The sequence below is a fragment of the Phoca vitulina genome, unplaced genomic scaffold (assembly GCF_004348235.1).
Source record: "Phoca vitulina isolate PV1807 unplaced genomic scaffold, GSC_HSeal_1.0 scaffold99, whole genome shotgun sequence".
Lineage (NCBI taxonomy): Eukaryota > Metazoa > Chordata > Mammalia > Carnivora > Phocidae > Phoca > Phoca vitulina.
The window spans coordinates 666,292-693,294 of NW_022589802.1; the positions used below are offsets into that span (position 1 = coordinate 666,292).

The 27,003-nt window shown below is 61.5% G+C and overlaps 4 protein-coding genes across 8 annotated transcripts in view; 2 read left to right on the top strand and 2 right to left on the bottom strand.

The window, feature by feature from the left end:
- PDZD4 (PDZ domain containing 4) overlaps window positions 1-4,700 on the top strand; it is a 28,283-nt gene extending 23,583 nt beyond the window's left edge. For all 3 annotated transcript variants that reach the window (XM_032397501.1, XM_032397502.1, XM_032397503.1), the window contains 5 exons: window positions 91-189; window positions 1,093-1,155; window positions 1,470-1,571; window positions 1,875-1,985; window positions 2,137-4,700. In XM_032397501.1, the coding sequence (XP_032253392.1) occupies window positions 91-189; window positions 1,093-1,155; window positions 1,470-1,571; window positions 1,875-1,985; window positions 2,137-3,654 (1,893 nt within the window). In that variant the 3' untranslated portion in view covers window positions 3,655-4,700. The remainder of the gene's footprint in view (window positions 1-90; window positions 190-1,092; window positions 1,156-1,469; window positions 1,572-1,874; window positions 1,986-2,136) is intronic.
- Window positions 4,701-7,081: 2,381 nt separating this feature from the next.
- Window positions 7,082-11,104, bottom strand: SSR4 (signal sequence receptor subunit 4). Of its 2 annotated transcripts, none has more exons than XM_032397514.1 (6): window positions 10,875-11,104; window positions 8,867-8,985; window positions 8,052-8,126; window positions 7,796-7,885; window positions 7,424-7,489; window positions 7,082-7,264 (listed from the first exon to the last, which is right to left on the bottom strand). In XM_032397514.1, the coding sequence occupies exons 1-6, from the start codon at window positions 10,939-10,941 to the stop codon at window positions 7,160-7,162; spliced, it is 522 nt and encodes a 173-aa protein (XP_032253405.1). In that variant the 5' UTR covers window positions 10,942-11,104; the 3' UTR covers window positions 7,082-7,159. The 2 variants fall into 2 exon arrangements, with proteins under 2 accessions (XP_032253405.1, XP_032253406.1); XM_032397515.1 differs by having other exon boundaries at window positions 8,867-8,982; window positions 10,875-11,011.
- A 132-nt stretch (window positions 11,105-11,236) lies between these two features.
- IDH3G (isocitrate dehydrogenase (NAD(+)) 3 non-catalytic subunit gamma) lies at window positions 11,237-21,084 on the top strand. Its single transcript, XM_032397438.1, has 13 exons — window positions 11,237-11,386; window positions 15,259-15,297; window positions 15,621-15,632; window positions 15,864-15,961; window positions 16,390-16,502; window positions 17,702-17,762; window positions 17,861-17,993; window positions 18,134-18,267; window positions 18,602-18,704; window positions 18,794-18,940; window positions 20,389-20,483; window positions 20,567-20,627; window positions 20,892-21,084. Exons 1-13 carry the CDS (start codon window positions 11,306-11,308, stop codon window positions 20,991-20,993), a joined length of 1,179 nt encoding a protein of 392 aa, XP_032253329.1. The 5' UTR covers window positions 11,237-11,305; the 3' UTR covers window positions 20,994-21,084.
- Window positions 21,085-21,161: 77 nt separating this feature from the next.
- SRPK3 (SRSF protein kinase 3) lies at window positions 21,162-25,864 on the bottom strand. Of its 2 annotated transcripts, XM_032397437.1 has the most exons (15): window positions 25,812-25,864; window positions 25,597-25,727; window positions 25,289-25,397; window positions 25,068-25,155; window positions 24,781-24,868; window positions 24,277-24,383; window positions 24,030-24,195; window positions 23,901-23,926; window positions 23,062-23,191; window positions 22,741-22,980; window positions 22,523-22,623; window positions 22,039-22,146; window positions 21,900-21,969; window positions 21,727-21,819; window positions 21,162-21,586 (listed from the first exon to the last, which is right to left on the bottom strand). In XM_032397437.1, exons 1-15 carry the CDS (start codon window positions 25,862-25,864, stop codon window positions 21,402-21,404), a joined length of 1,695 nt encoding a protein of 564 aa, XP_032253328.1. In that variant the 3' UTR covers window positions 21,162-21,401. The 2 variants fall into 2 exon arrangements, with proteins under 2 accessions (XP_032253328.1, XP_032253327.1); XM_032397436.1 differs by having other exon boundaries at window positions 21,727-21,969.
- Between the last annotated feature and the right edge of the window lie 1,139 nt (window positions 25,865-27,003).

A 27,003-nucleotide genomic window follows, 5' to 3' on the forward strand; every position in this document is an offset into this window, starting at 1 on the left:
GGGCCGTGGCTGCCGCCCCCGTAGCATGCCTCCTCGCTCACACGTTTTGGGGGCTTTCTTCCTTTGCTTCCCCCACGGCCCCTGTGGCAGGAGGTCGAGCTGTATAAGACCAACCACCGGGACAAGCTCGGCCTGATGGTTTGCTACCGCACGGATGATGAGGAGGACCTGGGCATCTATGTTGGAGAGGTATGAAGGCAGGGTGCGGGAGTGGCTCTTCTAGGAGGCAGTGGGGCTCCACGCCGCCTCTTTGTGTGCTAGGACATCCGGGCTGGACGTGGACGGCGTCCATCTGTCCGGCACCGGCAGCGGGGAGGGGAGGGCACGGTGGTGGCAGGTGCGGAGGCGGGGTCTGACCCACGGAGAGTCCGCACACCGTCCGATCCCTGTGGCCTCTCCATGCCGCCCAGGGCTCTGAGGCTGCCCAGAAAGCCCCGGCTGCCAGGGGCGGAGCCTACTTAGCATCACACGGGGCAGCTAGCGGCTTCGGTGTGTGTTCGGCCAGGCCGTCCTCCCCGGGCGACTTGTGCGCACGCTGGGCCGGTGAGCAAGGCTGAGGTCTGGGCCCTGTGATGCTAAGCCCCTCCTGGTACTCACAGGGTTGTGCTTCCCCACCTGTCCGTGGCAGACACGTGTGTCCACAGGAGGGCGGATGGCTCGCCAGCTGCCCCCACACTCTGATCAAGTCAACCTTTGTACGAATATCTTACTGCCCATCGAGCCCCAGGGCTGGTGTGTGTGTGTGTGTGTCTGTGTGTGGGGGGGGGTAAGCGTTCGGCTTCCTGCGTTCACCCAGCCTCTGACGTGGAAAAGAACAAGCTTCCGTGCACAGGAGCGTACGAGTGCCAGCTGGGGGTGGGCCTGGGCCTGGGGGTGGTGGCAGGGGCTGGGGAGCTTTTGGCTGGCTCGTGCTGGGGAGAGGTGACTAGCCCGAGACCCACTGTTTTGTCCCTGCCTCCTGGAGCTCAGAAGCTTCCAGTCTGAGCTGAAGAGGGAGCAAGCAAGGAGACTTTTGTTTGCTTTGGGACCTCCCCAAGGTGAGGGGGGAGGTCCTTTCTACTGAAAGGTCCCCATGACGCGTCTGCCTTACAGGTGAACCCCAATAGCATTGCAGCCAAAGACGGCCGGATCCGCGAGGGGGACCGGATCATCCAGGTGAGTGGGCGGCGGGGGGGTGCGGGGAGGCCTGACGGAGGCCCCACACTCTACTGGCTGCTCAGTGACCTCTCTCCGGCTGTGCCTGAACCCGGGGCTGGGTCTCCTCTCCCGCACAACTGCCCCGGGGGGCTCCCAGGAAGAGGCCACATGCTCACTTGGTTTCCATCCTGTCAGAGCTCAAGAGCCTTTCCTAGGCCAGGGTGCTCTGCTTGGAGCTCCCTACGAGGGGGGTCCCTGCAGCTCCACCAGGGCAGGGCCCACCCCAGAGCCAGCCCTGGCATTCTTTGTGATGGTCCCTTGGCTTGTCGCAGATAAATGGTGTGGACGTCCAGAACCGGGAGGAGGCAGTGGCCATTCTGAGCCAGGAGGAGAACACCAACATCTCCCTGCTGGTGGCCCGACCTGAGAGCCAGGTGTGTGTGCGCCAGGCAGGATATTCTGGGACCCCTGACATCGGGCTTTCTGTGGGAGCTGCTGGTCTGGGACAACGGCACAGGCATGCCAGCAGCCTGGCACTGACGGAGGGTGGGTGGTGTCTTTGGGGCCCATTTCCCCTTGGGCCTCTGATGGCCGGGTGTGCCGGGGCCACCCTCTCCCTTGGGTTATTCAACTTCATTGAGACCAGGAGACCGGGTATGGGACCTAAAGGTCATCGGTGGGGTGATGTCTGGGGCAGTCCTTAAAGCAGTGGGGACAGCACAGTTCTGTCTCTGCAGCTGGCAAAGCGGTGGAAGGACAGTGACCGGGATGACTTTCTGGATGACTTTGGCTCTGAGCATGAGGGGGAGCTGCGTGCACGGAAGCTGAAATCCCCCCCTGCCCAGCAGGTGAGGAAGGAGGCAGGGCGGGCAGTGGAGAGCGCCGGCGGGAGGCCAGGGGGCTGGGGCATGCGGGAGATGGGCTGGACCCAGAGGCCCCTCTGATTCCGACCCCGGCCTGCGGGACCCATACTGAGTGGGGCTCATCTCTCTGCCCCAGCTTGGCAACGAAGAGGAGCAAGGGGTCCCCGATGCGGGCACGGGCCTGAGCAATAGCCAGGAGCTGGACAGTGGGGTGGGCCGCACTGATGAGAGCACCCGCACCGAGGAGAGCTCCGAGCACGACCTGCTGGGGGATGAGCCCGCTAGTGCCGCCAACACGCCCGGCGCCCTGCGCAAGAGCCGCGACCTCCACTTCAGCATGGACTCGCTGCTGGCGGAGGGGGCGGGGCTGGCGGCTGGCGACATCCCGGGCCTCACGGACGAGGAGTACGAGCGCTACCGGGAGCTGCTGGAGATCAAGGGCCACCTGGAGAACGGCAACCAGCTGGGCCTGCCCTTCCCCCGAGCCTCGGGCGGCAACAGCGCCCTGGATGTGAACCGCAACGAGAGCCTGGGCCACGAGATGGCCATGCTGGAGGAGGAGCTGCGGCACCTGGAGTTCAAGTGCCGCAACATCCTGCGGGCGCAGAAGATGCAGCAGCTGCGGGAGCGCTGCATGAAGGCCTGGCTGCTGGAGGAGGAGAGTCTCTACGACCTGGGGGCCAGCGAGCCCAAGAAGCACGAGCTGTCGGACATCTCCGAGCTGCCCGAGAAGTCGGACAAGGACAGCACCAGCGCCTACAACACGGGGGAGAGCTGCCGCAGCACCCCGCTGCTCGCCGAGCCCTTGCCAGAGAGCCCCCTGAGGCGGGCTGCTGCCGGCAACTCCAACTTGAACCGGACCCCCTCCGGCCCCACGGTCGCCGCGCACCCCAAGGCAGCTGCCCCGCAGGGGAGCCCCGCTAAGTTCCGATCTCTCTCCCGGGATCCCGAGGCGGGCAGGAGACCGCACTCAGAGGAGCGCGTCCGCCGAAGCCCCAAGACGGGCGTGACCCTGGAGCGCGTGGGCCCCGAAGGCAGCCCTTACCTGTCCCGGCGCCCCCGCGGCCAGGGCCAGGAGAGCGAGCGCTACCACAGCTGCGTGCAGCTGGCCCCGCCGCGCGGCCTGGAGGAGCTGGGCCGTGGCCCCCTGGGTTTGGCTGCTGGCCCTCGGGTGGGCGGGGCGGCGGTGGCCCCCGAAGCACCCCGCATGGAGTGGAAGGTCAAGGTGCGCAGCGATGGGACCCGCTACGTGGCCAAGCGGCCCGTGCGTGATCGCCTCCTCAAAGCCCGGGCCCTGAAGATCCGCGAGGAACGCAGCGGCATGACCACGGATGATGACGCGGTGAGCGAGATGAAGATGGGCCGCTACTGGAGCAAGGAGGAGCGGAAGCAGCACCTGATCCGGGCCCGGGAGCAGCGGAAGCGGCGCGAGTTCATGATGCAGAGCCGGCTGGAGTGCCTGAGGGAGCAGCAGAACGGCGACAGCAAGGCTGAGCTCAACATCATTGCCTTGAGCCACCGCAAGACCATGAAGAAGCGGAACAAGAAGATCCTGGACAACTGGATCACCATCCAGGAGATGCTGGCCCACGGCACTCGCTCTGCCGACGGCAAGCGGGTCTACAACCCTCTGCTCTCCGTCACCACTGTCTGAGCCCCGCTGTGCTCCAGGGCGGGCCCTCTGCCCCAGCCCGGGTCCGGTGGGCCTCCCAAGACCCTGTCCCCTACTCTCCCTTAGAATCTAGTGTGTGTCTGTGTGTGTGTGTGCACAGGATTCTGTGACCAGAGAGAAGCCCCCAGGAGAAGGGACGCTTCTCTCCGTCGGCTACTCCCTGCTCTCCAAGTACAGCGACCACGGCGACAGCTGGCACGGGGGGGCAGACCTGTAGCAGGCGCCCCTTCAGCGTCGTGCGGGCCGCGTGTGCGCATCACAGGCCCAGGCACATGTACGTGCACACACACGCGCACCCCTCCAGAGCTCTCTGCGTGGGCACTTGGGGACAGGAAAGGCGAACTGGAAAGCAGAGGCGAGGAGGACTGTCCTAAGCACAAGAGAATGCCTGGCTTTGAAGCAGCCTCGCCCCCTGCCGGGAGCCTTGGTTATTTGTAGACAAAGGCAACCCTGAGTTTTGTGGTTTTTTTCCCTTTCTGTGCTTGCCAATTGTTGTTTTTCTGTTTTGTGGACCTGCTCCGGGGGCTGGCAGCTCCTTCAGGCAGCCTGACAAAAGTGGAACCCGCAGTGATGGCTGGGAAGGAGGTGGGTGGGGGGAAGGAAGAGAGGGAGGGCTGGGGCAGGGGGAGGGGAAGGGTTGGGGAAGAAGGGGAGAATGGGAAGCAGCTTTCTTGGTGGTCTCCACTCTGAGGTATGGGGACGGGGAGCCTCTGATGTGGCTTGTGAGGCCCACCCTGGGGGCCACTTCCTTCCCCGATGACCGAGGGAGAGCCAAGACATAAGTAGCAGGGGAAGACCTTGGTGACAAGACCCACGCCGAGCTGAGGGAGAGGCCTGGACCCGAGAGAGCCGGGCCCGGCCAGCTGGGCTGACATGGGAGAAGATGCTCTGCACCCCACTCTGCAAATGTGGACCAGGCCCAGACCCCAGGGCCCCTCTAGCTCATAGAGCCTCAGACTGGAGGCAGACAGGCTGCCCACCCCTGCCCCCCATCAGCATTGAGAGAATAAAGCAAGCTGCCTTTTTGAGGTGACTCTTGGCCTCTCTGTGTTCATTTTCATCGGGCTGGGGGAAGAGATGTGGGTTTTGGTGGGGGTGGCAGGGCGGGGATGGGCAAGGCATGGGCCAACTGAAAGCTGTGCCTCTGTGCTTTCTGTCACTGAGGAACTGCCAGGTCTTCTGAAGTCCCTCTTCTACTCTGAGAGGAGGCGTGACAGTCACTGGAATTGTTTCAGAAGTGTGAGGTCACAGGGGCGATGCCCAGAGGCAGGTCCTGCCACCAGTGCTAAGCCAGGCCTCTGCCACGTGGATGAGGCCAACACTGGTCCAGCGGAACCCTTGAGAAGCGGGTTCTACCCTCCTCTACCCTCCAGTTCAGGAAGAGCCCTAGAAGGGGCACGGAGTTGGGAACTTATAAAAGGCAAACTACCCTCGTTTGGGGGCTCCCACAGTGCCCAGCACGGAGACTGCCGAGTAAATGTCTTTTGGCCAGATGGATGAACATCGGGGTGGCCACATAGGACCCTTCCATGTTGGGAACTCCCAGAGGGGCAGCCAGATGCTCGAGATCCCATTCAGTGCAGCAAACCACGGGGCTTCTGCTAAGTGCCAGGAACCACGCTAAGTGTTCGGTGGGGTCCTGGGGCTCCAGCTTGGTGTGTGTGTGTCACCCCCTGGGCTGGGAAGTACAGCGGTGAAGGAGCTCAGTCTCCTGACACACACGACGCTGCCAGCAGCTGAAGCGAGCAAGGATGCGTTAAGATTCTGTTGAAACATCAGCATAGGCCTCTCGTTAATTTCCCTAATTTGCTGAGATGGGCATGAGCTAGAAATCCGAGCAAGTGTTCCCAGAAGCCAACTGCTCTGCGGGGAAGGCTGGGCCCTGAGGGCTGGCCGCATCTGTGAGCTGCTGCCTGAGCAGCTGGGAGGGAAGGCCCAGCACATCCCAAGGCAGGCCTGGAACATCAGCGAGGAGCGGGAAGGGAGGAAAGTGCTTGTCAGTGAGGAGCACATGGGAGCCCAAGGGGTGGGGCCTGGTTCTGGAGCTGTCGGCTTCCTCTGCCCTCTGAGGCCTCTGGAGTCCAGCACTGGGCACATCTCTTCCTCTGGAGGGGGATACGTGGGCCTCAAGCAGGCCTTGTGGAGAAGGATGGGACTCCAAGGGCCCAGTCCCTGCTGCAGGATACTGGCTGGAGGTCAGCTGGAGACGGGGGCCAACTGTTGCCCTGGCGTCCCTCTCCAGTGGCTGGGGGGGGGGGGTCACCCTATGGGCACTAGAAGCACTCCATTCTCGCCTTGGGGGAGAGGGGAGCACTGGAGACCCAGTGCTCTTGGGATGTGGGCCAAGACGGGCCCATAAACTGGAGTCCCTTGCCATGTAGAAGTCAACACTGGGACTCTGGGAAAGGTGGTACCGGGAGGGCTAGCAACCCTTAGCTACTGATGCCCTGGAACAGTGACTTCACATTTGGGTCCTACTGCCATTGAGCAGAATCAAGAGCCACTGAGCGGCCAACAGCTGCCATCGTCCACCCTGTCTGCCCCGCACAGGCTGTTGGCAGAACGTGGGGACCCTTTACTCCCTGGCAGTGAGGGAGGGGGCAGCAGGCATCCCTTGAACTCCAGAAAGCCCACCCACCAGTACTCCTAGCCTGGTCCCATCAGCAGCGGACTCAGCCCCAAGCCTGCTGTAGCCCTGCCCTTGGGAGTAAGGAGCCAGCTCTTCCCCAGGGCCTCTGAAGTGAGGACACGCTGGGAGGCCACAGAGGCGGCGGGGTGTAGGGCATGGACCGAGCGCTCCTCAGCTGCCTGGCTAGCGGCTTCAGCTCCGCCAGGAGCTAGGCGCGGGCCCCCCCCCCCCCCCCCCCCCCCCCCCGGGCCGGCGCCTCCCCCCCCCCCGGGGGGCGGGCCCCCCCCCCCCCCCCCCCGCACGGTGTTGCCTGGCGACAGCAAGGGAAGTACTCGCTCCCACCCAGGACTCCACCCCGGAGGCATTCTGAAGGCAGCTGGGCCTGCATCTACCCCTGCCGTGACTGCTGGACTTCAGGGGAGTTGGGAGCGGCCCGGCCTTCTCTGGGCAGTTGCTCGGCCAGCGGCTGGGTGAGGGCAGGACTGGACGGGGCAGTCCTCTCTGCCCGAAAACAGCACGTGCAGGGTGGAAAAGCAAGCCCAGGCCCTGCCCAAACCCGCGCAGGCAGCCGGGAGAGACAGGAGGCAGACACAGGGGGCGGCGGGCAGGGAAGGCTGAGCTGGAGGCCAAGGAAGGAGAGCCCGCGATGGCAGAGTGCGGAGCGAACACGCGAGGCTCAGGAGCTCCAGCCCCGTCCGCACTCAGTGCCTGCGCTGTCCAGGTGAATACGGGCGCCCGCTGCCCGGCTCTGCCCATGTGTAGAAGGCACGACAACGTGAGTTAGGACCCCCTGTCCTGAATACTGGTTACAGCCAGCAACTGTTTATTGAAAGTAGCAATAGCCCAGGGGTGCCACCTTCAGGCCTGGATGTGACTCTTGGCGCTGAAGGCCAGGTAGTAGATCACTAGGCCGATGGCTGCAGCCAACACCTCGGTAGAGACCCAGGGCCCGTTCCAGGTGCCCTGCAAGAAAGGAGACCAAAGCCAGCTCAGGGGAGAGCTGGGCGGGGAGCCAGCCAGCCCCAGTCACTCTCCCCCTAGGGCACGAAGGCTCAAGAAGGGCGAGGCTTGCTGTGTGCTCCCTGCTCTCCCAGACACAGGCAGCCTCTGCAGCCCACTCACCCGATGGTCCACACTGACTGTGAATAGGGGCGGGATGACGGAAATGTCCTCATTATTTCTCTGAGCCTGCAAGGGAGATGCTGGGGTCAGGGGTGCTGCCAGGTGGGGTGGGGAGGGGTTGGACAGGCAGTAACGTTGGCCCGAGTCATGGAAGAGAGGAGAACCGGGCAAGAGAGGAGCACGGGAGGTGTAGTGACAGGTGGGGCGAGTGGTCAGGAAGGTGCCCACCCGGCCGTTCTGCTCTGCGAAAGCGAGGCCCCTACTGGCCTGGAGCTTCGGTGAGAAGGGGCTGCAGGGTGGAGACGGCTGTGGAAGTGGGGGGTGCTCTCCCTCCTGGAGGCCTGGGAGGGGCTCCAGGTGACGGACCCTCACCTTCCTCAGGAGGCTGTAGGACTCCTCATCGAAGAATCTGACCTCGTAGGTACCTGCGTGGGCGCTCTTGTGGTCTAGGCTCCAGGATACCTGGGTTGGGGATGTTCGGCAGGGGTGGGTGCAGTGGACAGTACCGCCACCAGCCGCCCGCGTCACAGAACCTCAGTCCTCCTCCACTGGGCCGCCCCTAGGGCTTCAAAGTCATGCCAGGGAGCAGGTGGCCTCCCCTCAAAATGACAACTACAGCATCCCTTACCTGATAACGCCCCACATCCTGGCCCCGGGTGACGGGAAATTGTTTTCCACTGACATCAGCATAAAGAGCCATGTTCTGAGAGAGGGAACAGAGAGAGTCACCTTCTCCCCTCTCTGGCGCTCAGCAGAAGCCCCACTGTGCTGCCCACAGCAGCCCCCATGGCCTATGGGCAGGGAGCACCACGGGAGATCCACGGAGGTAGCCTGCCACAACCCAGGGCCGTGCCAGGAAGCCAACACCCACCGATGCTGTTACTGCCTCTCTGCATGTCTCCCCTGCGGGGGGGCACATACCCGCTGTGGCCTAGCCTCCCTAACCCACAGCAAGCCTGTTAACTGTGAACAGAGGCAGGATGGCTAAAGTGTACTCGTAATGCCTCTGAGTCTGGAAGCGGGTGTTGGGGTCAGGGGGTGCCCAGGGAGCCACCCAAGGAATGTTGTACCCGGACCAGAAGGGCCACGCCTTGGCAGAGAGCAACGAGAAAAGGGGTACAGGAGCCTGGGGGCTAAACTCCTGCGGTTTCTCACTTCAGCGTATGCTCTCATCAGGCACAGCAAGACGTCTACCTACGTTTTCGCACCTAGGCAGAGCAGATTAGGAAAATGTTCTTTTAACACCTGCTTTAAACAGTCTGGCCTAGCTGTACCCTGACCTCTCTCTCCTATACCTGTAAGTCAAGATCCTCATTCTCCCTGTCTGCATGGGTACATGGGTCTGACCCCATCAACTGCCAGTGAGGAACTGATGCCCCAGGTCCCAGGCTCACTGCCTGCCTCTTGCCCCAGCACCTGCTGGCTGAACCCCCACTGCCTCACCTGGACCCTGTTCTTGCACGTCAGGGAGATCTCCACGATGAAAACAGTCTCAGTGGAAATGACGGCATCCGAGGTGGTGTAGTAGGAAGGGGTGATCTGGGGCTCCACGCAGGCTTCTGCTGTGGGGAGGAGGTAGACGTCTACGTAAAGCCCAACTTGTATGTGCTGGGCTAGGGGGCAGAAGGGACCACCCAGACCCACTTCCCAGACCTTGTCAGCTGACACACAGAGCCCTTTGCAACCTGTCTGGTGGGCTGTGGGAGACAGATAAAAATGCTTAGTCGGAAATGCAGCAGTAAGGGGGGCGGATAGGGTGAGATGGCCCTGAAGGCAGGCTGGGGATGTGGGATGGATAGAAAGGCTTTGTATAGGTGGAACCTAAATGTGAGGGCAAAAGAAGAGCAGGGGAGAGAGAGGGAGGAAGAGAGATACAAAAAGTGTGTGTTTATTGGGGGAAAGGGCAGCAGCTAGATGATTCACTGCACAACTGGTACCTGTGCCTGCACCTGTGGACAGGGAAGCCACGCAATGATTTGGGGCTCCAGCCTGCCTTGGAGCACCCCGGAAGCCCAGGGGGCAGACGGACTTCTATTCAGAAACATGCATGGCCCTGGACAGTTTACTTGAGATGAAGGGGTCTCTGCCTCCAGCCACAGTGGATAGAAGGCCAAGACTGGACCCAGCATTGCCCAAGGGAAGGAAATGGGCACAGCTTGTCCCCTTTAACAGGGCTGCCTGGAGAGAAGGACGCCGTGCCTCTGCCACCGCCATGCTGCTAGAGGCCTAACTCCTACAGGTTCTACGGAACGCACTGCCTAAATCACAGGGTGCCAAGCAGATGCTAGCAGCGGGGAAGTTCTCAGCCAGCTGCTCTCCGGATGTGAGCTGGCACAGCCACGCATTAGACTGAGACAGAGCTTTGGGTCTGAGCAGCAGGAGGAAGATGCCTAGGAACATCAGTGGGGGGTGGTTCTCAGGAGCCACGTCTGTGTCCCACTAAGCTTGGCTGTTTTCCTATGGACCCTGTGGAGCACCAAAGGGTTTTACAGCCAGGTTTGTCCTTTCCAGACATCACTGGCTACACCATGGGTAATTCCCAAGGAGCAGGTGAGGAGGGTGCAGGCAGGAAAGGCAGTTAGGCTGATGAAACACTCCAGGCACCAAAGGCTCTGACCTGAGCAGGGCAGGTAAAGTGAATGTGTAGAAGGCATCCCGGACCCAGTCTAGGCTCTCCAAGCTTAGCGCTGGTTCTGGCAAGGAGCTTCACCTAAACACACTTCTGGACTCCAGTTTGAGCTCAACCCTGCCACCAGGTGTTAAGAATCTCTCAAGAATGCTCACTGATCTGACTGTGGCTCGGCTCTGCTGAAAAGCCCCTTAAGAATACCCCAGGGCCTTAGGTAAAAAGTCAACAGACCGGCCTGGCACCCGAGCCCTCCGCCCCTCCCAACCCCTTTTACCTTTTCTTCCCTCTTCTGCTCCTATCTAACTGGCCCACGCTCATGGTCCCTCTGCCTGGCACATCTCTGCTTCCTCTCCTCACTTACAGCTCCCTGCCTGGGGAGGCCTGGCCCCACCTCACCGGGTCGGGTGGCTCCTCTCCCACCAGCCTACTTTCTCACTCCGGTCGCCCTGCGCTGCAGAGTTTTGCTCTTGTCCGACCCCCGCTCCGAGACTGGGAGCTCCGGAAGGGGAGCAGGGACGTGTGTCACTTTCCCTGCTGGAGCTGGGAAGCGGGCGCACGGGGCAGGCTCTGGGACTCTTCCTCGCGGGAGCAGACGGGGGGGGGGGGGGGGAAGCTTTGGCTGTTTCTTCCACAAGCCTGGCTGCTGGGTAAACGTGTGTGGTGCAAGAGCGCGTGGTGGCCTCGGTCGCCGCGCCCCGAGGCCACCTGCCTCTCGGAGGAAGAAGGCCCAGAACCCTGCTTCGCCCGCACCCCTCCTCCCCCCACGCACCACCAGTCGTGGGAGAGAGGCTCGCCAGAAAGGAGCTCCGGCCAGGCCGCTACCTGAGCAGCAGGAGAGGCCGGACAGCAGGAGTAGCGCCAGGACGCCGAGAGATGCCAGCGCCGCCATCGCCTCTTCTCTGCCGAGAGAAAAAGAGAGCGACTCCCCTGAGCACGAGGGGCAGACGAGGAAGCGCGTCGCGTAAGCAGCAGTGGCAGCCAATCAGGCGCCGGCGGGCCGGGCGGGCCTGTGACGTCGCTGGCGGCACTGACGTGTCCCCTCCCCAGACCAGAGGCCCAGGTGGCCGCCCCATCAAGATGGCGGCGGCGGCGGCGGCGGCGCTCTCGGCGCCGGAAAGGGGCGTGGGAACCGGCGCGGCCCTGCGCGTGCGCACTGCTGGGTCCGTGCCCACTTCCGGCACGTCGCACCCATCTTAACTCTCGCGAGAGGGGTGTGTGCGTGTCTGAACGAGCGGCTGCTCTCACTTTCCGTCATGGCGCTGAAGGTGGCAGCGGTCGGCGGCGGCGCTGCGAAGGCGGTGCTCAGACCGGCCCTCCTTTGCCGCCCATGGGAGGTGAGAGGGGCAGCGGTCCGCGGGGACAGCCGCAGCGCTTGCTGGGCGGGTCCGGAGACCGCTGGCTTGCAGCTTGTTTTGGAGCCCGATTGGCTGTGGGCCGCGCGAGGGGCGGGGAGAGGGCTACGCGCCGGAGGTGATTGGCTGTTTTCTCCGCTGTCAGTGAGGGGCTTGGGTGAAGTTGGCCCTTGTCCGGCTTCCCCAAGGGTCTGCATCTTGGGCGGGCGGGGGGAGCTCCGGACAAGCGGGGAGAGTGGGCAGCAGCGGGCCGAGTGTCACCTCCCTAGTGTCATGGTGGGAGCCCTCCTGAGGTGGTCACGTGTCCCGGCCCCCGTCGTTCTTGCCGCCTTAGGAATCCGGTCCCCAGCCCCAGTTCGTCCTCGGGTTTTTTTTGTTGCGGACCGCCTTGTCACTTGTCCCAGTGGAGTTGGAGAACCAGATTTTGCCAGCACCCCCGATACCACACCCCACCCCCGGACATTTTTATAGCCCCAGATGTCTTTTCCCCGCAGCCTTCTGGAATGGGAGGGAGCTAGATTTTCTGAGACTGATGAGGTGGGAGGCCGTGGGGGCTTTGCTTCCTCAGTTCTCCGTTTAGGATCTTGTTTATTCAGGTCTCATTCCTCTTTCTTTACACACTTAGGCAAGGATAATTTAGTCCCTGGGTGGATCGGAAGCCTTCCGAAGCATCAGAGAGCCGGCACTGGCTCTAGGGTCAAGAGGTATGACCTCCAGGCCTAGTTGCCCCCACTGATCCACAGTATGGCCACCCTCCTGTCTCTGGGCTCCAGTTTCCCCTCTGTCTCAAAGGATCTAGCCAACCCTGACCTTCCAGAATCCTGTGAGTTTGCTGACACTCCTTGTGGATGCATCTGATATGCTTCTGCCTTCTGACCCCTCAGGAAGGCAACCCTGTGGCAGCTTATACTTTATGAAATTCTGATTTCTCCAAACTTGCTGATGAGGGGCTTTCCAGAGGCCTGGCGGTTCTGGCAGCTAGGCTCCCATGGGGTCTTGGTGAAGACATTTGTCTCCTCCCTGACCTCTCCTGTGTGTGCTTGTGTCCATGTTGGGGGTGGGGGCAGGGGACACTTGGTAGCTGGGCAGTGCCTTGCCCTGAGACTGGTTGTCCTGGGTATGGGAAGCTTTAGAGATGAACCCCAGGTCTTTGGTCCCACCATTTGGGGTCTTGTGGGAAAATATGCAGCCACCATTGGTACTTGATCTAACAGAACATGCCGAAGAAAGAAGTCTCACTAAGATTTGGAGTGTGGGAATCCTTTGGCAGGAACATATACCACCCTGGACTCCTCTCTTTCTGTGGCGCTATCAAAGGATGACTGACAATCCATCCTCCTGCTTAATGAATGAGCAGTAGGCCTGTGCATGTATCCCATCCTGCCTTAAACTGGGCTTCTTTGATGGGTGGCTTCACAGGGCAGCGTGGGTGTGAGGCAGAACCCGTGTAGCCCCCTGAAGGAAGAACGTGCCTGTATCTGTCCAGAGCAAGGTAGGGAAGTAAGTCTGTCTTGAGAGCTCTCTGGGTCTTTGGCTAAAGCCTGAAGAAACCTCTAGTATGGGGACCAGGTGAAGGAAGGGTTCAGCTCAGGTGGTGATGTGATCCAAGGGAGGGGGGTGGGGGCGGTTGCCCAGATACAGAGCTGGGTGCGGGTGGTGGCTCACCACCATGGCTGAGTTACTTGCCTAATGCCAGTGGACTCCCAGGAGGAATTACTGCTGGGAGCCATAGGGGTCTACCCAGTGCCGAACACCGGCCTAAGGAGCTGGTGGGGTGAAGAGGTGGGTGTGCCCTGTTGGGGACCAAATGGCTTGCTGCATCCTCCCAGCAGCCACAGAAAGTGGGCATCTCTATTCTGTGGGTTTCAGGTGAGGACAGGAAGCTCAGCAAGGTTAAGCTGTTTGTTACCAAAAATAGTGGATGGTGGATTTGGACCGAGGCCTCCTTGGCCCCCAAACCCACCATCCCTTCTTCCATTTTCTGATGTGCTCATTAATTTGGGAAGTGTTTCTTATGTCCAAGCTCTGGACCAGGCATTCTGCTAGGTCTTGGGATGACAGTAAGGAGCTGGTCAGACATGGCTTCCACTCTTAGGAGTTTAGGAGTTGGGGAGGGAGCAAGGCAGTTGCTAGGGACAGCCTAGGGAGATTGTGGTTGGTGGGGGAGGGAGTAGGTAGGGCTTTGGGAACCCAGGGGGACCTACAGTTCCACAGCCTTAAGGCATCAGGGAAGGCTTCCTGGAAGAAGCCTCCTTCCACAAGTCCTATCAAGAGCCTACAAATAAGATGAATCCAGATACTGACAAGTGCTGGAAAGAAAAATAGGAAAGCCGCCAAGTGTGCCTGTCGCTGCAGATCCAGGGACCACATCGGATGAGCTGATACCTGGAGCCTTTTGTCCTAGTAGTCCCTCCCTTTCTGGCCCCTGGCTTGGGTGGGGCGGGTGACCGGCACACCAGTGCTGCCCGAGCTGGTGCAGGTGGGTGCCTCATGAATACCAGCCAGGGAGACGCCAGGAGGTGGTCAGTCTCTGCCTGAGCTTTCTAGATTTCTAGCAGGAAGGCATGGCTCTTTGCAGAATGGCCACAGTGACTATGCTATTGCCTGGAACACTCTGCTGCTGTCCCAGTAGGCAAGTGGCAGGGCACCTCCAAGTGACGAAAAGGACCTTGGTTCTGTCCCTTCCTCTTTGGATTGAGGGACACCTGGATGTGTTCCCAGGTGGGGCGTAGCAGGGAGGAAAGTGTAAGGACCCGTAGCCCCACTGCAGTGGGGCCTGGGACACAAGTTTCTACCTCCAGGATAATGTGGGGACTCTAGATGGATCACTTCTCAACACCTGTCCCCTTTGGCTCGGATGGCTTTTACTCCGAAGCTGTCAGACATGGCTTTGGTGTGGCCAAACGTGGCTGTTTCTGAGTTAGGGGGTTGGGGACACTCATCTCCTATGTAGGCCACGAAGCAGTTTTGCAATCCTTTATGAAAGCCTTCTAAGAGATTGGAGTCTGTTATTCTTTTTTTTTTTTTTTAAGACTTTATTTGTTTGACAGAGCGTGCGCACGTGCAAGCAGGGGGAGTGGGAGAGGGAGAAGCAGATTCCCCACTGAGCAGGGAGCTCGATGTGGGGCCCTATCCCAGGAGCCTGGGATCATGACCTGAGCCGAAGGCAGTTGCTTAACCAACCGAGCCACCCAGGTGCCCCAGGAGTCTGTTATTCTTGTAAAAATGGTTGGGTTTTCCGTGCCACGTTTGCTCTGGACTTGTGACTCTGGAGGGCTGTTCCCTGCAGTGCCAACAATGATTGTCTCTGGGTGGACAGGGGGCTGGGTGCTCTCTTTTCCTCCTGATCTCTGTGTCAGGACGGTATGCTGCTTTTGCAATAAGGAAGAAAAGATTTTAAAAATGGTAAAATGATTGTATTGATGGCCCTGTGGTTGGTTATAATGATTTCCCAATTGTGCCACGTTTACTGTGCCAACTTCTCCGTGTTATAGACAACAAACGTCACTGAGCAGGAATAATTGGGTGAAAAAGAATCAAACAACAAAGGAGGGGGAGGGAGACAAACATTTCTTCCACCACTGACTGCGGGGCTGAAGGCAGCATAAAGGGTTGCGGCGCCCCTCCGTGGTGCCTTGGCCGGCGGCGCCCCTCCGTGGTGCTTTGACCCGCTGCTCCTCAGGGGATGGAGGCTCTGGATGGTGGGGTATGGTGGAGGTGAGGGGATGACGCGTGGCACCTGTCTGGGGATGGTGGGGATGGTCCCTCTCCCCTGCCAAGACTTCAGCTGGCCTTTGCCAAATTGGCTTTCCGGGCTGGACAACAACTGCTGGCATCTGGGTTCTCTTTGCCAGGTTCTCAGTGCCCGTGAGGCCCCCCGGAGGAGCGTCTCAGTAAGTTCCTGCCAGAGTGTTGCGTGCATGTGTGTGTGTGCTCGCACGTGTGTGTACATGTTTACGCACGTATGCCCCGTCTGTGCACGTGTATGTGTGAGCAGGTGTGTGCGTAGAGGCGTGTATGTGTGTGCTGTGCCTTCGTTCCCTGGCCCTCCACGTCCTTCCCTCTGAGGCATGGTCTCCAGAGGTAGCCCACCCCTCCTCCTTACCCGAACTGTACTACACAGTATCCCTGGGGAAAAGGCCCCGTTCCCTGGGCACAACCTTGTTCTTCCAACCTTGGCTGATTGGTGTCTTCTTCCTTCCTGTTCCCCCTCTAGCAACAAACAATTGTAAGTATTTTTCTCATCTGCCTGGTAAGTTTTGGGGCTTTTAGTTGCTTTGGGATTGACCCAAGTCCAGGCGGGGGTGGGGACTGCTTCTGCTGCTGCCCTTCTGAACAAGGAGCCCCCATGAGCAGCCCTGTCTGGGGTGGGGTGGGGCAGGTGGGGTAAGATACCCCGAGCTGGCACCTCATGATTGGCTGGCCCATTGGGCCCACTTTCACCCTCCCCTCCTTCCAGCCTCCGTCGGCTAAGTATGGTGGGCGGCACACAGTGACCATGATCCCGGGGGATGGCATCGGGCCAGAGCTCATGTTGCATGTCAAGTCTGTGTTCAGGTACACAGCCCCTGGGCCCGCCTCCTGCACCCCTAGGGGAGGTTGTACCCCAGGCCCACCTGGGGGGGATGGCTTGAGAACTGTGCCGAGAGGGGCAGTGAGCCCAGGAGCCCACTGGCTGGGGCTTCGCCTGAGCACCCAGTGAGCCAGTGGCAGGAGAGCCGTGCGCCCAGGCTTCTCGTCCCTGTGCCTGTGACCCTGTCAGGCTGGCCTGGGCCTGGGGAAGGTGCCACCAGTCCTGCTAACGGTTGTAGAGTTCAGGCGTCTCTCCATGAGTTGGCGCAGGCGGGCCCAGTCTCCTCTCAGCCAGAGCCGGGTCAGGGTGGGCGGCAGTGGAGAGGCCTCTGCACCCAGCGGTCCAGGCAGGCTTCCTAGAGGACGCAGGGGGGGCGCCTGGGGCCAGCCACCTTGACCCAGTTCTGCCCCAGGCACGCATGTGTGCCGGTGGACTTTGAAGAGGTACACGTGAGCTCCAACGCTGATGAAGAGGACATCCGCAACGCCATCATGGCCATCCGTCGGAACCGTGTGGCCCTGAAGGGTGAGTTCGGGGGGCCAGGATGGGACACCATGCACGATTCCTCTCACTTCCAAGCTGATGCTTGTCCCTGGGGCCGTCCAACTGTGACTTCAGGGCTTTTCTGGCTAGGGAGGACCCTTGTGCTTGGAGAGTGAACAGAAGCTTCTGGGGTCCTGTCCGCGCTGCGATTCTGGGATCTTGGTGGCAGTAGACTCTGTGGGAGCCTGTTCAGTAAAGGGCTTCCTCCCACTCCCTTCTCCCCTGGGGCAGCCCGTCTGCTGGGGTCAGCTTTGACCCTCAGAACCTTTTTCATAAACCAGATGTCACAGAGATGCAGTTTTTGCTCTCCACCCGCTGCCTCGGCTCCAGCCAGCACAACTGTGGGTGTCGCAGACAGGAATTTTAGCCCTTCCTGAGTTTGCCGTGGTTTGGTACGCATTCTTAAACTCTTTGTATTACTCATTTTGTAAACTAGAGCCCATCACCTGCTCTGTGTGAGCAAAGCTGAATCCAGCTTGAGCCCCAGGCCCTGGCAGTCCGGAGGAGGGGCTGACGTGGCAACTGCAAGGTGCCTAAGACACTGGGCAAAGGCAATGTAGGCAGGGTGTGACTCGGAGGGGGTGATGGCCCCAGGGGGCCCTGAGAAAAGCCTGCTCTACTTGGCACCCTCTGACGGACCGCCTTTTCCCGGCGACTGCTGGTCCCCTGCTGCTCCTGTTCTTTTTGCCCTGGGTGCAGCCCAGGCCAAGCTCTAGTGTTTCCCAGACAGCCCCCACCTGCCCCTGAGCTGGGGCTCAGGTGGCACCTCGACATGGGGCCTAACAGTGACGCTGGCCAAGGTCACATTGCTGGCGCCAACCTGGCTAGCCAGCCTGTTAGTAAGCAGGAGTGGTCACTTTCTATCCAGCCAGACCCTGATCTTGCCATTTCCTGCCCAGGGTCTGGCAAGATCTCTTGGCTAGCTGCCAACCCTTGTCCATTCATTTGTTCATTCATTCAGTCCGTCAGTATTTGTCAAGTGCCCCGCCCTCCGTCCTCACAGGGCTTACGGTGGATGTTACACTCGGGCGTTCTGTGAAGTCTTCCTGCTGGTGAAAGCCATCTTCTGCCTGGGTTGGAGCTGCCTTTGGCACGCGTTCCCTTGCTCAGGAAGGGGAGTATGGTGGCGTGGCTGAGCCTGGGGGCCCCCTCTCCAGCCTGTCTTCTTTCTGTCTTGGCAGGCAACATTGAAACAAACCATAACCTGCCACCATCCCACAAATCCCGAAACAACATCCTTCGGTGAGAACCCGGTGCGCGGGGTCGGGGCTCAGTGCGGGTGGAGCGTGCCAGCAGATAGTTGTGGCATTGGCCAGCTTTTCTTTTCTCTGTGTCCCCAGCACCAGCCTGGACCTCTATGCCAATGTCATCCACTGTAAGAGCCTGCCAGGAGTGGTGACCCGGCACAGGGACATAGATATCCTCATTGTCCGGGAAAACACAGAGGGCGAGTACAGCAGCTTAGAACATGAGGTGGGTGAGGCCTGGGCTGTCCCCTTATCCCCTTGGGTCGTGGGGGCTGGGGATGAGCCTGGCTAGGGTCTACAGTAAGGAAGGCCAGACCCAAAGAGAAACCTGTGCCAGAGGGTCTCTTCTCTCTGTCCCTGTCCCAGAGTGTGGCTGGAGTGGTGGAGAGCCTGAAGATCATCACCAAGGCCAAGTCCCTGCGCATTGCTGAATATGCCTTCAAACTGGCCCAGGAGAGTGGGCGCAAGAAAGTGACAGCCGTACACAAGGCCAACATCATGTATGCCCCACCCCTGCTGTGCTCCTGCCCGTTCTGCAAGCAGTTGTGAAACCGCTGAATTGCACACCCTCCTTGGGCCTGCTCTCAGGGACTTGGGGCCCAGAACGCCGGCCGCCCACTAAGGGGCCGTGCTCAGGGCTCTGCCCTCTTGCCTATTCCCTAGATGCGGGTTTACCACAGTGCACACTTCGGGGAGGGAGAGTGGGGTTATGCCTGTCCTACAGACAGGGGACTGGTTAGAGGTTACAGCCCCGCTTCTGTGGCCATCTGCACGCCCCATCCCTCCAGGGGACTACTAACAGTGGCCAAGCTGGTGTCTTATGCCCCCTCCTAGGAAACTGGGCGATGGGCTGTTCCTCCAGTGCTGCAAGGAAGTTGCGGCCCGCTACCCCCAGATCACCTTTGAGAATATGATCGTGGACAACACCACCATGCAGGTAGTTAGCCTGCTGGGCTCCCCGGCCGCCTGCCTCGGTCACCGTGGGCTGCCCGTGCTCAAGCTCCTGTCTGTCTCCTTGTCCTGCAGCTGGTGTCCCGGCCCCAGCAGTTCGATGTCATGGTGATGCCCAATCTCTATGGTAACATTGTCAACAATGTCTGCGCGGGACTGGTCGGGGGCCCTGGCCTCGTCGCTGGGGCCAACTACGGCCACGTGTACGCTGTGTTCGAGACGGTGAGTGGCGCCCGGGCTCCTGGACCCTTTGTGCCATATCGCTCGCGTATCATCCAGTTCACTGAAAGTGTAAGGATCCAGTGCTTTTAGGTTATTCAGAGTTGTACAACCATCACCACTATCTCATTCCAGAATGTTATCATCCCCCCAAAAAGAAAACCCTGTACTTGTTAGTTGTCACTCCCGTGCCCCTCCTCCCAGCCCCTGGCCACCACTCATCTGCTTTCTGTCCTTGTGGATTGGCCTCTTCTATTTTCTGTAAACAGAGGGTTTTTTTTGCCTTTTTTTTTTAGAATTTATTTATTTATTTTATTTTATTTATTTTTAAAGATTTTATTTACTTATTTGACAGAGAGACAGCGAGAGAGGGAACACAAGCAGGGGGCGCTGCAGTGGGAGAGGGAGAAGCAGGCTTCCTGCTGAGCAGGGAGCCCGATGCAGGGCTCGATCCCAGGATCCTGGGATCATGACCTGAGCCCAAGGCAGACGCTTAACCAACTGAGCCACCCAGGCACCCCTTATTTATTTATTTTAGAGAGAGAGTGTGAGCGCACGCTTGCGGGGGGAACAGAGGGAAAGGGAGACTCCACGCTGAGCATAGAGCACAACGGGGGGGCTCCATCTCAGGATCCTGAGATCATGACCCGAACCAAAATTAAGAGTCAGACGCTTAACGGATTGAGCCACCCAGGCATCCCTACAAATGGAGTCTTATACCACATGGGCTTTTATGATTAGCTTCTTTCCCTTGGCACAGTTTTGTTTTGTTTTTTTTTAACCCCAGCGTAGTATTTTTTTTTTTTTTTAAAGATTTTATTTATTTATTTATTAGAGAGAGAGAATGAGAGAGAGAGCATGAGAGCGGGGAGGGTCAGAGGGAGAAGCAGACTCCCCACTGAGCAGGGAGCCCGATGTGGGACTCGATCCCGAGACTCCAGGATCATGACCCGAGCCGAAGGCAGTCGCCCAACCAACTGAGCCACCCAGGCACCCATCAGCGTAGTATTTTTAAGGCTTACCCACACTGTAGCACGGCTCAGAGCTTCGTTCCTTTTGATGGCTGAATAATATTTCATCATATGGAGAGACCACATTTTGTTGATCTATTGGTTAGTTTCTATTTTTAAGTCTTTTTTTTTTTTAAAGAAAGGGAGGCAAAATTTACGTAACGGGGTGAGACCACTTAAAGTGAGCAATTTAGGGGTATTAACTGCACGTACAGTATCGTGTAACCGTCACTTCTGTCAAATTCCAGAGCATTTCTGGCACCCTGAAAGGGGACTCCGGCCACATTAGCAAGCACTCCCAATCCCGGCCCCCGCCCCCGGCACCCACTGATCTGCTTTCTGTCTCTGTGGATTTGCCTGTTCTGGGTGCTTCACACCAGTGGACTCACACACTCTACGTTCTTACCTTCAAAACCACCACCTTTGTCTGGTCCCTTCTAGGCTACAAGGAACACGGGCAAGAGTATCGCCAATAAGAACATTGCCAACCCCACAGCCACGCTGCTGGCGAGTTGCATGATGCTCGACCACCTCAAGTAAGCCACTTCTTGATGCCCAGCTGTCAGCCCCCGGCCAGCCCCCAGGCCCCAAGGGCTTGAAAGCTGCTCTCCCTCCTTAGGCTCCATTCCTATGCCACATCCATCCGGAAGGCCGTGTTGGCGTCCATGGACAACGAAAATGTGAGGCTCCTCTTCTCCCCTCCCCTGCCTTCCGCCCAACTCCCTCCCCGATTGGGGGTCGAGCCGGTGTGTCACCTGAGGGGCTGGAGGTGGTGACCTGGTGCTTCCTGCTGCCCCCAAGCGGAGGGTGGGACCAGGGCGGGTCGGGCTTTCTGGGCCTTAGCTGGTGGCACTGCCCTCCTGCCGGCAGTTGCGGCCCCCGCGAGCCATGGGAGACCACGGGCGGGCCCCTGGCGTGTGCTCAAGCTGGCGCGTGTCCCGCAGATGCACACCCCAGACATCGGGGGCCAAGGCACTACATCGGAAGCCATCCAGGACATCATCCGCCACATCCGCATCATCAACGGCCGCGCCGTGGAGGCCTAGGCCGTGCGCCTCAGCGCACTCCCCCTGCCCACTCCCCACACGCCGGCCGGTTTGGGTGGGCAGCCCCAGAATAAATCAGCTTCTGTCCCGGCTCTCGGCCTCGGCCGGTGCGCTTCTGTCACTCCAGGATGCCAACGTTTCAGTTCACACTTTATTAAGAAAAGAAATACGCACACTTCCCACTCAGGGCATGTTGTGAGGGTTGGGGGCAGAACGAATTCTAAACGGTGGGCCTGGCTCCAGCATCTCTCTGCCCTGCCACGGGCTGTGAGGAAGCTGGCACCCAGTAGGGGGGAGGAGGGCAGCTCGTGCCGGGTGGCAGGAGGCGTCCCGCTTTCCCTGAAGGCACTGGGAGGGGCTTGAGGGTGAGCCAGGCTGGCCTCAAGCTGCACAAAGTGCCCGTGGGGCCTAGGGGTTGAGCCAAGGGTGCTGGAGGCAGTCGGCCGCGCTGGCCCGCTTTTCCGGGATGTATTCCATCATGGGCAGCAGGAAGGCGCTGAACTGCGTGGCCTGCTCCAGGGGCCACTCGTACTTCTCCATGAGCACCTCGTACAGGCCCCAGTGCTTGAGGTTGTGGATGTGCCGCAGCTCTCCTGGGGGCGGGTCACGGGCGGTGTGTTAGGCCCTGCCAGGAAGGCCTCTGGCTCTGGGAGGCAGTGCTCCCCCTGCTTTGGAACCTGTGGTCCCTGCCCTACCGTCTACATCCAGGCGAACTGAGCCTGTTCGGCCCTACCTCTCCGGTTGAAGAACTCTCGGGAATAGCGGCCTGAGAGGGCGAAGGCTGGGGGGATGTCTCCCAGAAGCTCCACAATGTGGGCGATGTGGTCTGTGGACAGAGAGGAGGCTGGGAGGCGGCTGGGCATCCGGGAGGCCCCGAGGCTGAGCCCAGGGCCGGCCTTCCCCTACCCTCGTCGCGACTGTAGTCTTCTCCAGAGTGAGGCTCGAATAGGTAGTCGCCGGTGGCCAGCTCGAAGGCCTGGAAGGGGGGAGAGGGTGAGGCTGCCAGCCGGCGGGCCGGCCCGAGGCTGGAGCAGCTGGGGCGTACCATGCACGCTGTGCTCCAGATGTCGGCCGGGGGCCCGTACTCCGCTCCGATCAGCACTTCCACGGCCCGGTACTGGCGAGTCTGGATGTCCTCGGTGAAGTGCTTGTGCTGGAGGCAAGGGGAGCCCTGGGGAGGAGCTGGGGCCACAGCTGGCCCGCCCCCACCGGCCCCCACCATCTCCCACCTCCTCTGGGCCATGTACCCAAGGAGCTCAGTGGGGTTCGCTCTGAGCCTCAGGGTCCCCAGAGGTCCCAAGAGGGACCGGCCTCTTCCCAGTGGTCCCCGCCCCTTGCAATGGGGTCCAGTTCCGCTGACTGGATGGGACCGATGCTGGTCTGGGCTCAGTCCTGGGTCTGCGTCATGAGGCAGACCCTGGGGTCTGGTCGAGTGGCACTGCAGGCCCCCATCGGGCTCCTCCGGAGCGGGCCTGCGGCCCTGCCCTCACAGCAGGGTGCCCAGCTCTGCTCTCCAGGCCAGCTCATACCACCCAGCAGGCGTTGCCCAGGTCTGCGATCTTGATCTTGATCTTGTCTGCATTTTGGGGCTCCAGGGGGTTCACCAGGAGGTTCGAGGCACCAAACGGTGCTGGAGAAGGAAGAGGTTGGGGAGAGACTGAGCTGGCCGGGCCCCACCCCCCAGCCCCGTCTGCCAGCTCCCCGCCACCCTCCCACCAAGCCCTCCCGCAGGCGCTGCCCGACTTACTGCTGGGGGACAGGAGGCCCCCGGTCTCCCGCTGGTTGGAGGAGCCTGAGAGGATGGAGCATGAGGCCGGAGAGAAGAGGGAGCCCGAGAAGCCTGAGGTCTGGGAGCCTGGGCTGAGGCTGCGCTCGCCCGCGGCCGCCGGGGAGGAGGAGGCGGGGGAGGGGCCGGCCCTGGCCCCCCCGGGGTGGCAGCCGGAAGAGGAGGTGGAGCCGCTGCCCCCCTCTAGCCTCGAGCCAGCGTCTGGGGAGATGGGCAGAGGGGGTGTGTGAGCAGTCAGCCCCGGTGGCCTGCGCTTGCCGGGCGCGCGCTCCGGCCCCTCACCCTCGGCCTGGGCCGCCGCCTCCATGGCCTCCAGCCTCTGCAGGTCCCGCAGCCGCTCCTCCAGCAGCCGCTTCTGTTGCTTCCGTTTGCGCCGCATCTTCTTCCTCTTGTTTTTCGACAGCTTACCGGTCTGCCATCAGAGCCAGGGTCAGCCCCGGGTTCGCGTCGCCCACCCCCTGACCAGCCCAAGCCTCTACCTGCGGCCTGCGCGCCTCACGGGGGCCAAGGCCAACGGGCCCCAGGGCTACTTTGTTGTTTTTTTTTAAAGATTTTATTTATTTGACAGAGAGAGACACAGCGAGAGAGGGAACACAAGCAGGGGGAGTGGGAGAGGGAGAAGCAGGCTTCCCGCCGAGCAGGGAGCCCGATGCGGGGCTCGATCCCAGGACCCTGGGACCATGACCCAAGCCCCGAGCCAAAAGCATATGCTCCACCTACGGAGCCGCCCAGGCACTGCCCCCCAACCCCGGGCTACTTTGGATGAGTAAACGTGGTGCCCCCCCACTCCAGCCCACCCCTTGGCACTAGCCCTTCACCTGCCTCCTGCCTCCCTCCCCCGCTACGCTCCCCAAAGCTCGAGTTTGGGGAGGAGCTGATGGGCTTGCCTCTGGCTGGGCGCTGGCCTCCCCTCCTGGCCCTAGATGCAGTGTCCTTCCACTGAGGCAGCCACCAAGGGCATTTTAGGGCATGTGACCCACCCTGTGTATCACCTTCATCCCGGGGGGTGGGGAGGCAGGGGGGCAGGGAGGTGGGGAGGGGGCGGGACCAGAGAGGCCGAGGAGGGAGCTCTGAGGAGATGGGGAGATGAGGCCCAGGAAAAGAGGGGCACCCCAACTTACCAAGACCTCCTGGGGGGCAGTGCTGACTGGGGGGGCAGGTGGGGCATTGGGGGGAGAGAAAGGAGCAGAGACTCAGGCAGGGGCTGAGGCCCACAGGCCCCACCCTGGACCCACACAGGCTCTTGCTACCTGTGGAGCGGGATGGGGGTGGTGCCCCTGACTGCTGCCACTCTGTGGCCTCGGTGGCCAGGCGCCTGATGTAGGCGTCACCCACACACAGCAGGATGTTCTCGGGCTTGATGTCTGTGTGGATGATCTTGCACTTGGTGTGGAGGTAGTCCAGGCCGTGCAGCACCTGCGGAGAGCCACCCCTGCACTCGAGCGGCCCTGTGCAGGCTGCCTCCCACCCTGCTCACGCAGAGCACGGGACGCTTACCTGCCTCACGATGCTCTTCACGCAGGGCACGGGCAGGCCCTGGTAGTTGGACTTGATGATCCACTTGAGGAGCTGGTGGCCCAGGACCTCCAGCACCATGCACACGTCTGGGGCTCGGAGTGAAGGGCGGCCAGCAGACACACAGCTGGGGCGCAGGCGCCACCCACCCGAGGCTCCGGTGTCACTATAGTGTCCCTGTCCCTCTCCCGTGTGCCAGTTGGGATGGTGACCTTCTGTGCTTATCCCTGAGACAGGGCACCGCCACAGAGGCGGCCCCTGCCGTGTGGGGGGTAAGTCAGCAATGCCCATGGGTAACCAGTGTCAGCCTGGTCATCCACCCCCCTCCCCCCGCCACATAGACACAAACCCCCAAAGCGGTGGGCTAGTGTGTAGACTAGTGTCCCTGGGAGGGTAAGCCCCCGTCGTGCAGATCAGCAGACTGAGGCCCTAGCAGCTGGGACGGCAGCTGTTGCCACATGGCTCGGCTCATCGTGGGAAGGATACGGACTCCATTCACCCCTGAGATCCTGAAGTCATCGATGAGCTGGACAATGGTCTCTCTCTTGGGGTCACTGGGGTCACTGTCTCGGACCTGGAGCAAAGGGGCCACGAAGGGCTCCAACCCGCCCCGCACCAGCTGCTCCCGTCGGCACCCCCGGGGCACCTCTGGCCCTCCTCTCCCCCTCCCTGGCCTGCTCCTGCAGGTCCTCCGGGGCTCAGCCAGCTGGAGCCCGCCCCTGCGGGAACCCCGCCCTGCCCGGGAGCCGGGAGCCGGGAGGGAGGCGCCTCACACATTTCAGGAGCTTGATCTCATCCACGGCGGTCTCCGTGTAATGCCCCGCGCTCTTCACCACTTTCAGGGCCACGAAGCGCTTGCGCCTGCAACACGAAGGCCTGCATCGGCTGCCGCCCGGCCCGACCCATGGGGGCGTCGTGGTGGCCCCCCCCAAGCCCAGGGCTAGGCTCCTAGCTGACCCTGGGCCCTGGGTGGGGGGCTGGCGGGGGCACTTACTGGATGTCCCAGCAGAGCCAGACGGTGGAGAAGTGGCCCCAGCCCAGCTTGCGCACCACGTGGTACCGCCCATTGAACAGGTCGCCGATCTTCACGGGGTAGTAGCCGCCTGGCGAAGGGAGCCCAGACGGCACGGTGAGCGGCGCGGGGGGCGGTGTCGCCCCCCGGGGCCCCCCCCCCCCCCCGCAGAGCCCAGCCCCGCCGGCCCCAGGGCCCACGTGGGCCGGCCGCAGCACCCTCCTCCTCCCCTGCCGCCCCTGTGTCCCTCGGCCGCCACCTGGCCGCCCACGCCCGAGGCCAGGCCTCACCCTTGCAGTAGTCCTTGGGGTCCTCCTGCTCCTCGTCATCGGAGCCCAGCAGCCCCTGCAGCATCCGCGGCGCGGGCGCGGCGGGGGCGAGTTCGGAGCCCGAGGACTCGGGCCCGCAGGAGGCCTGCGAGCTGCGGGGGGGGGGGGGGGAGCGGGCAGTGAGCGGCCGCGGCGCCGGGCACCCCCCCCACCCGGGCGCCCAGGCCGAGCCCTACCTGCTGCTGCTGCCGCTGTCCCCGCCGCCGCCGCCACCCGCGCTGGCGCTCATCCCGGCCGCGCGGCCCGCAGCTCCCGCGCCCCAGGCGGCTGCTCCTGTGGGGCCCGGCTGCGGCCCGCGCATTTATAGCCTCGGCCGCTGATCTCACCCGCCTTTATAAATAGCCTCCCAGCTGCTCGGCTGTGGGCAAGGTATGCGGCGGGGAGGAGGCGGTGCGGCCACGGTGGCCCAGGAGAGCCTGGCCCCCAGGACCAGCCGCCCCCCCCGCCCCCGCCCCACGGCTGGCATAGGGGGCCACGGTGGGGACGTGGCGCGACCCAGCCTCCACCCTAAGTCCCTGCACCAAGGGGGACCCGCACACGGTCCCACGGGGGGCCCTAGGACCAAGGGGGACACCCACGAGAGGATGCAGCAACCCAGTCCCTCGGCTCAGCCCCCATGCCCCAGGGGTGGCAGAGGGGGCCCACTGAGTGGGGACGTGTCAGCGACCTGCTTCCCGGGCTGAGTCCCCACACTCCAGAGCTGGAGTCAGCTGAGGGGGGCAGTGGACAGCCTGGTCTTCATGTTGAGCCCCTCCCCGCCCCCCCACCGCACATGCCCTACTGTACCAGTGACACTCTTGGAACATTCCCTGGCTTCCTGCTTGGCCCTTGTGGTAGCCTTTCCAAAGGTGACACTTCCCATTCCCGTGGGTACCCCATTCTCCGCCCCTTCTCAGCCGGGTTCCCACTTCTCTTGAGGCTCATTGACCCCTTAGGCTGGAGCTCTCCTCTCTCTGAACATGGTGTCTGTCACTGGGGATTCTGGCTGAATGAGTCAGGGGCATGAGCTGAAGACAACTGGGTCCTCCCCCCGGAGGGGCCCGGACAGTGTCGAATCCTGGGAACCTGCCCGCTCAGGACTCGAGCGCTGACACCGTGTGGCCTCCCTCCCAGCTCCTTGTGGGAAGCACAGGGAACCATCCACCCTGGCCCTGTCCTCAGGGGTCCTCCTCTAGCTCTAACAGGCAGGCTGGTGACAGAGGGACTTCCGGGTCGGGCAGAGCCCTCTGGGGCCTGGGACTTTGGGGCCGCATCCAGGGGACCAGAAAGAGTCGACTCCCCCAGAAAGGGGTGGGTGGGTAAGCTTCCAGGGTGGTGCAGAGCCTGGCTGGGGTGAGGCCTACAGCTGGATGGACGGGAGACCTCTTT

What these genes read in the sequence shown, in the direction of transcription:
- SSR4 (XM_032397514.1), bottom strand. Translation starts at nt 10,941, where the DNA reads ATGGCGGCGCTGGCATCTCTCGGCGTCCTGGCGCTACTCCTGCTGTCC. An exon ending in CCTACAGCCTCCTGAGGAAG is followed by an intron (nt 7,490 to 7,795) that starts GTGAGGGTCCGT and finishes TCTCCCTTGCAG; the next exon opens with GCTCAGAGAAATAATGAGGA. An exon ending in CAGTCAGTGTGGACCATCGG is followed by an intron (nt 7,265 to 7,423) that starts GTGAGTGGGCTG and finishes CCTTTCTTGCAG; the next exon opens with GGCACCTGGAACGGGCCCTG.
- IDH3G (XM_032397438.1), top strand. Translation starts at nt 11,306, where the DNA reads ATGGCGCTGAAGGTGGCAGCGGTCGGCGGCGGCGCTGCGAAGGCGGTG. An exon ending in GAACCGTGTGGCCCTGAAGG is followed by an intron (nt 16,503 to 17,701) that starts GTGAGTTCGGGG and finishes CTGTCTTGGCAG; the next exon opens with GCAACATTGAAACAAACCAT. An exon ending in TGTACGCTGTGTTCGAGACG is followed by an intron (nt 18,941 to 20,388) that starts GTGAGTGGCGCC and finishes GGTCCCTTCTAG; the next exon opens with GCTACAAGGAACACGGGCAA.
- SRPK3 (XM_032397436.1), bottom strand. Translation starts at nt 25,864, where the DNA reads ATGAGCGCCAGCGCGGGTGGCGGCGGCGGCGGGGACAGCGGCAGCAGC. An exon ending in TGAAGAGCATCGTGAGGCAG is followed by an intron (nt 24,196 to 24,276) that starts GTAAGCGTCCCG and finishes GGCTCTCCGCAG; the next exon opens with GTGCTGCACGGCCTGGACTA. An exon ending in CTGCCCCCCAGGAGGTCTTG is followed by an intron (nt 23,192 to 23,900) that starts GTAAGTTGGGGT and finishes CTCTGATGGCAG; the next exon opens with ACCGGTAAGCTGTCGAAAAA.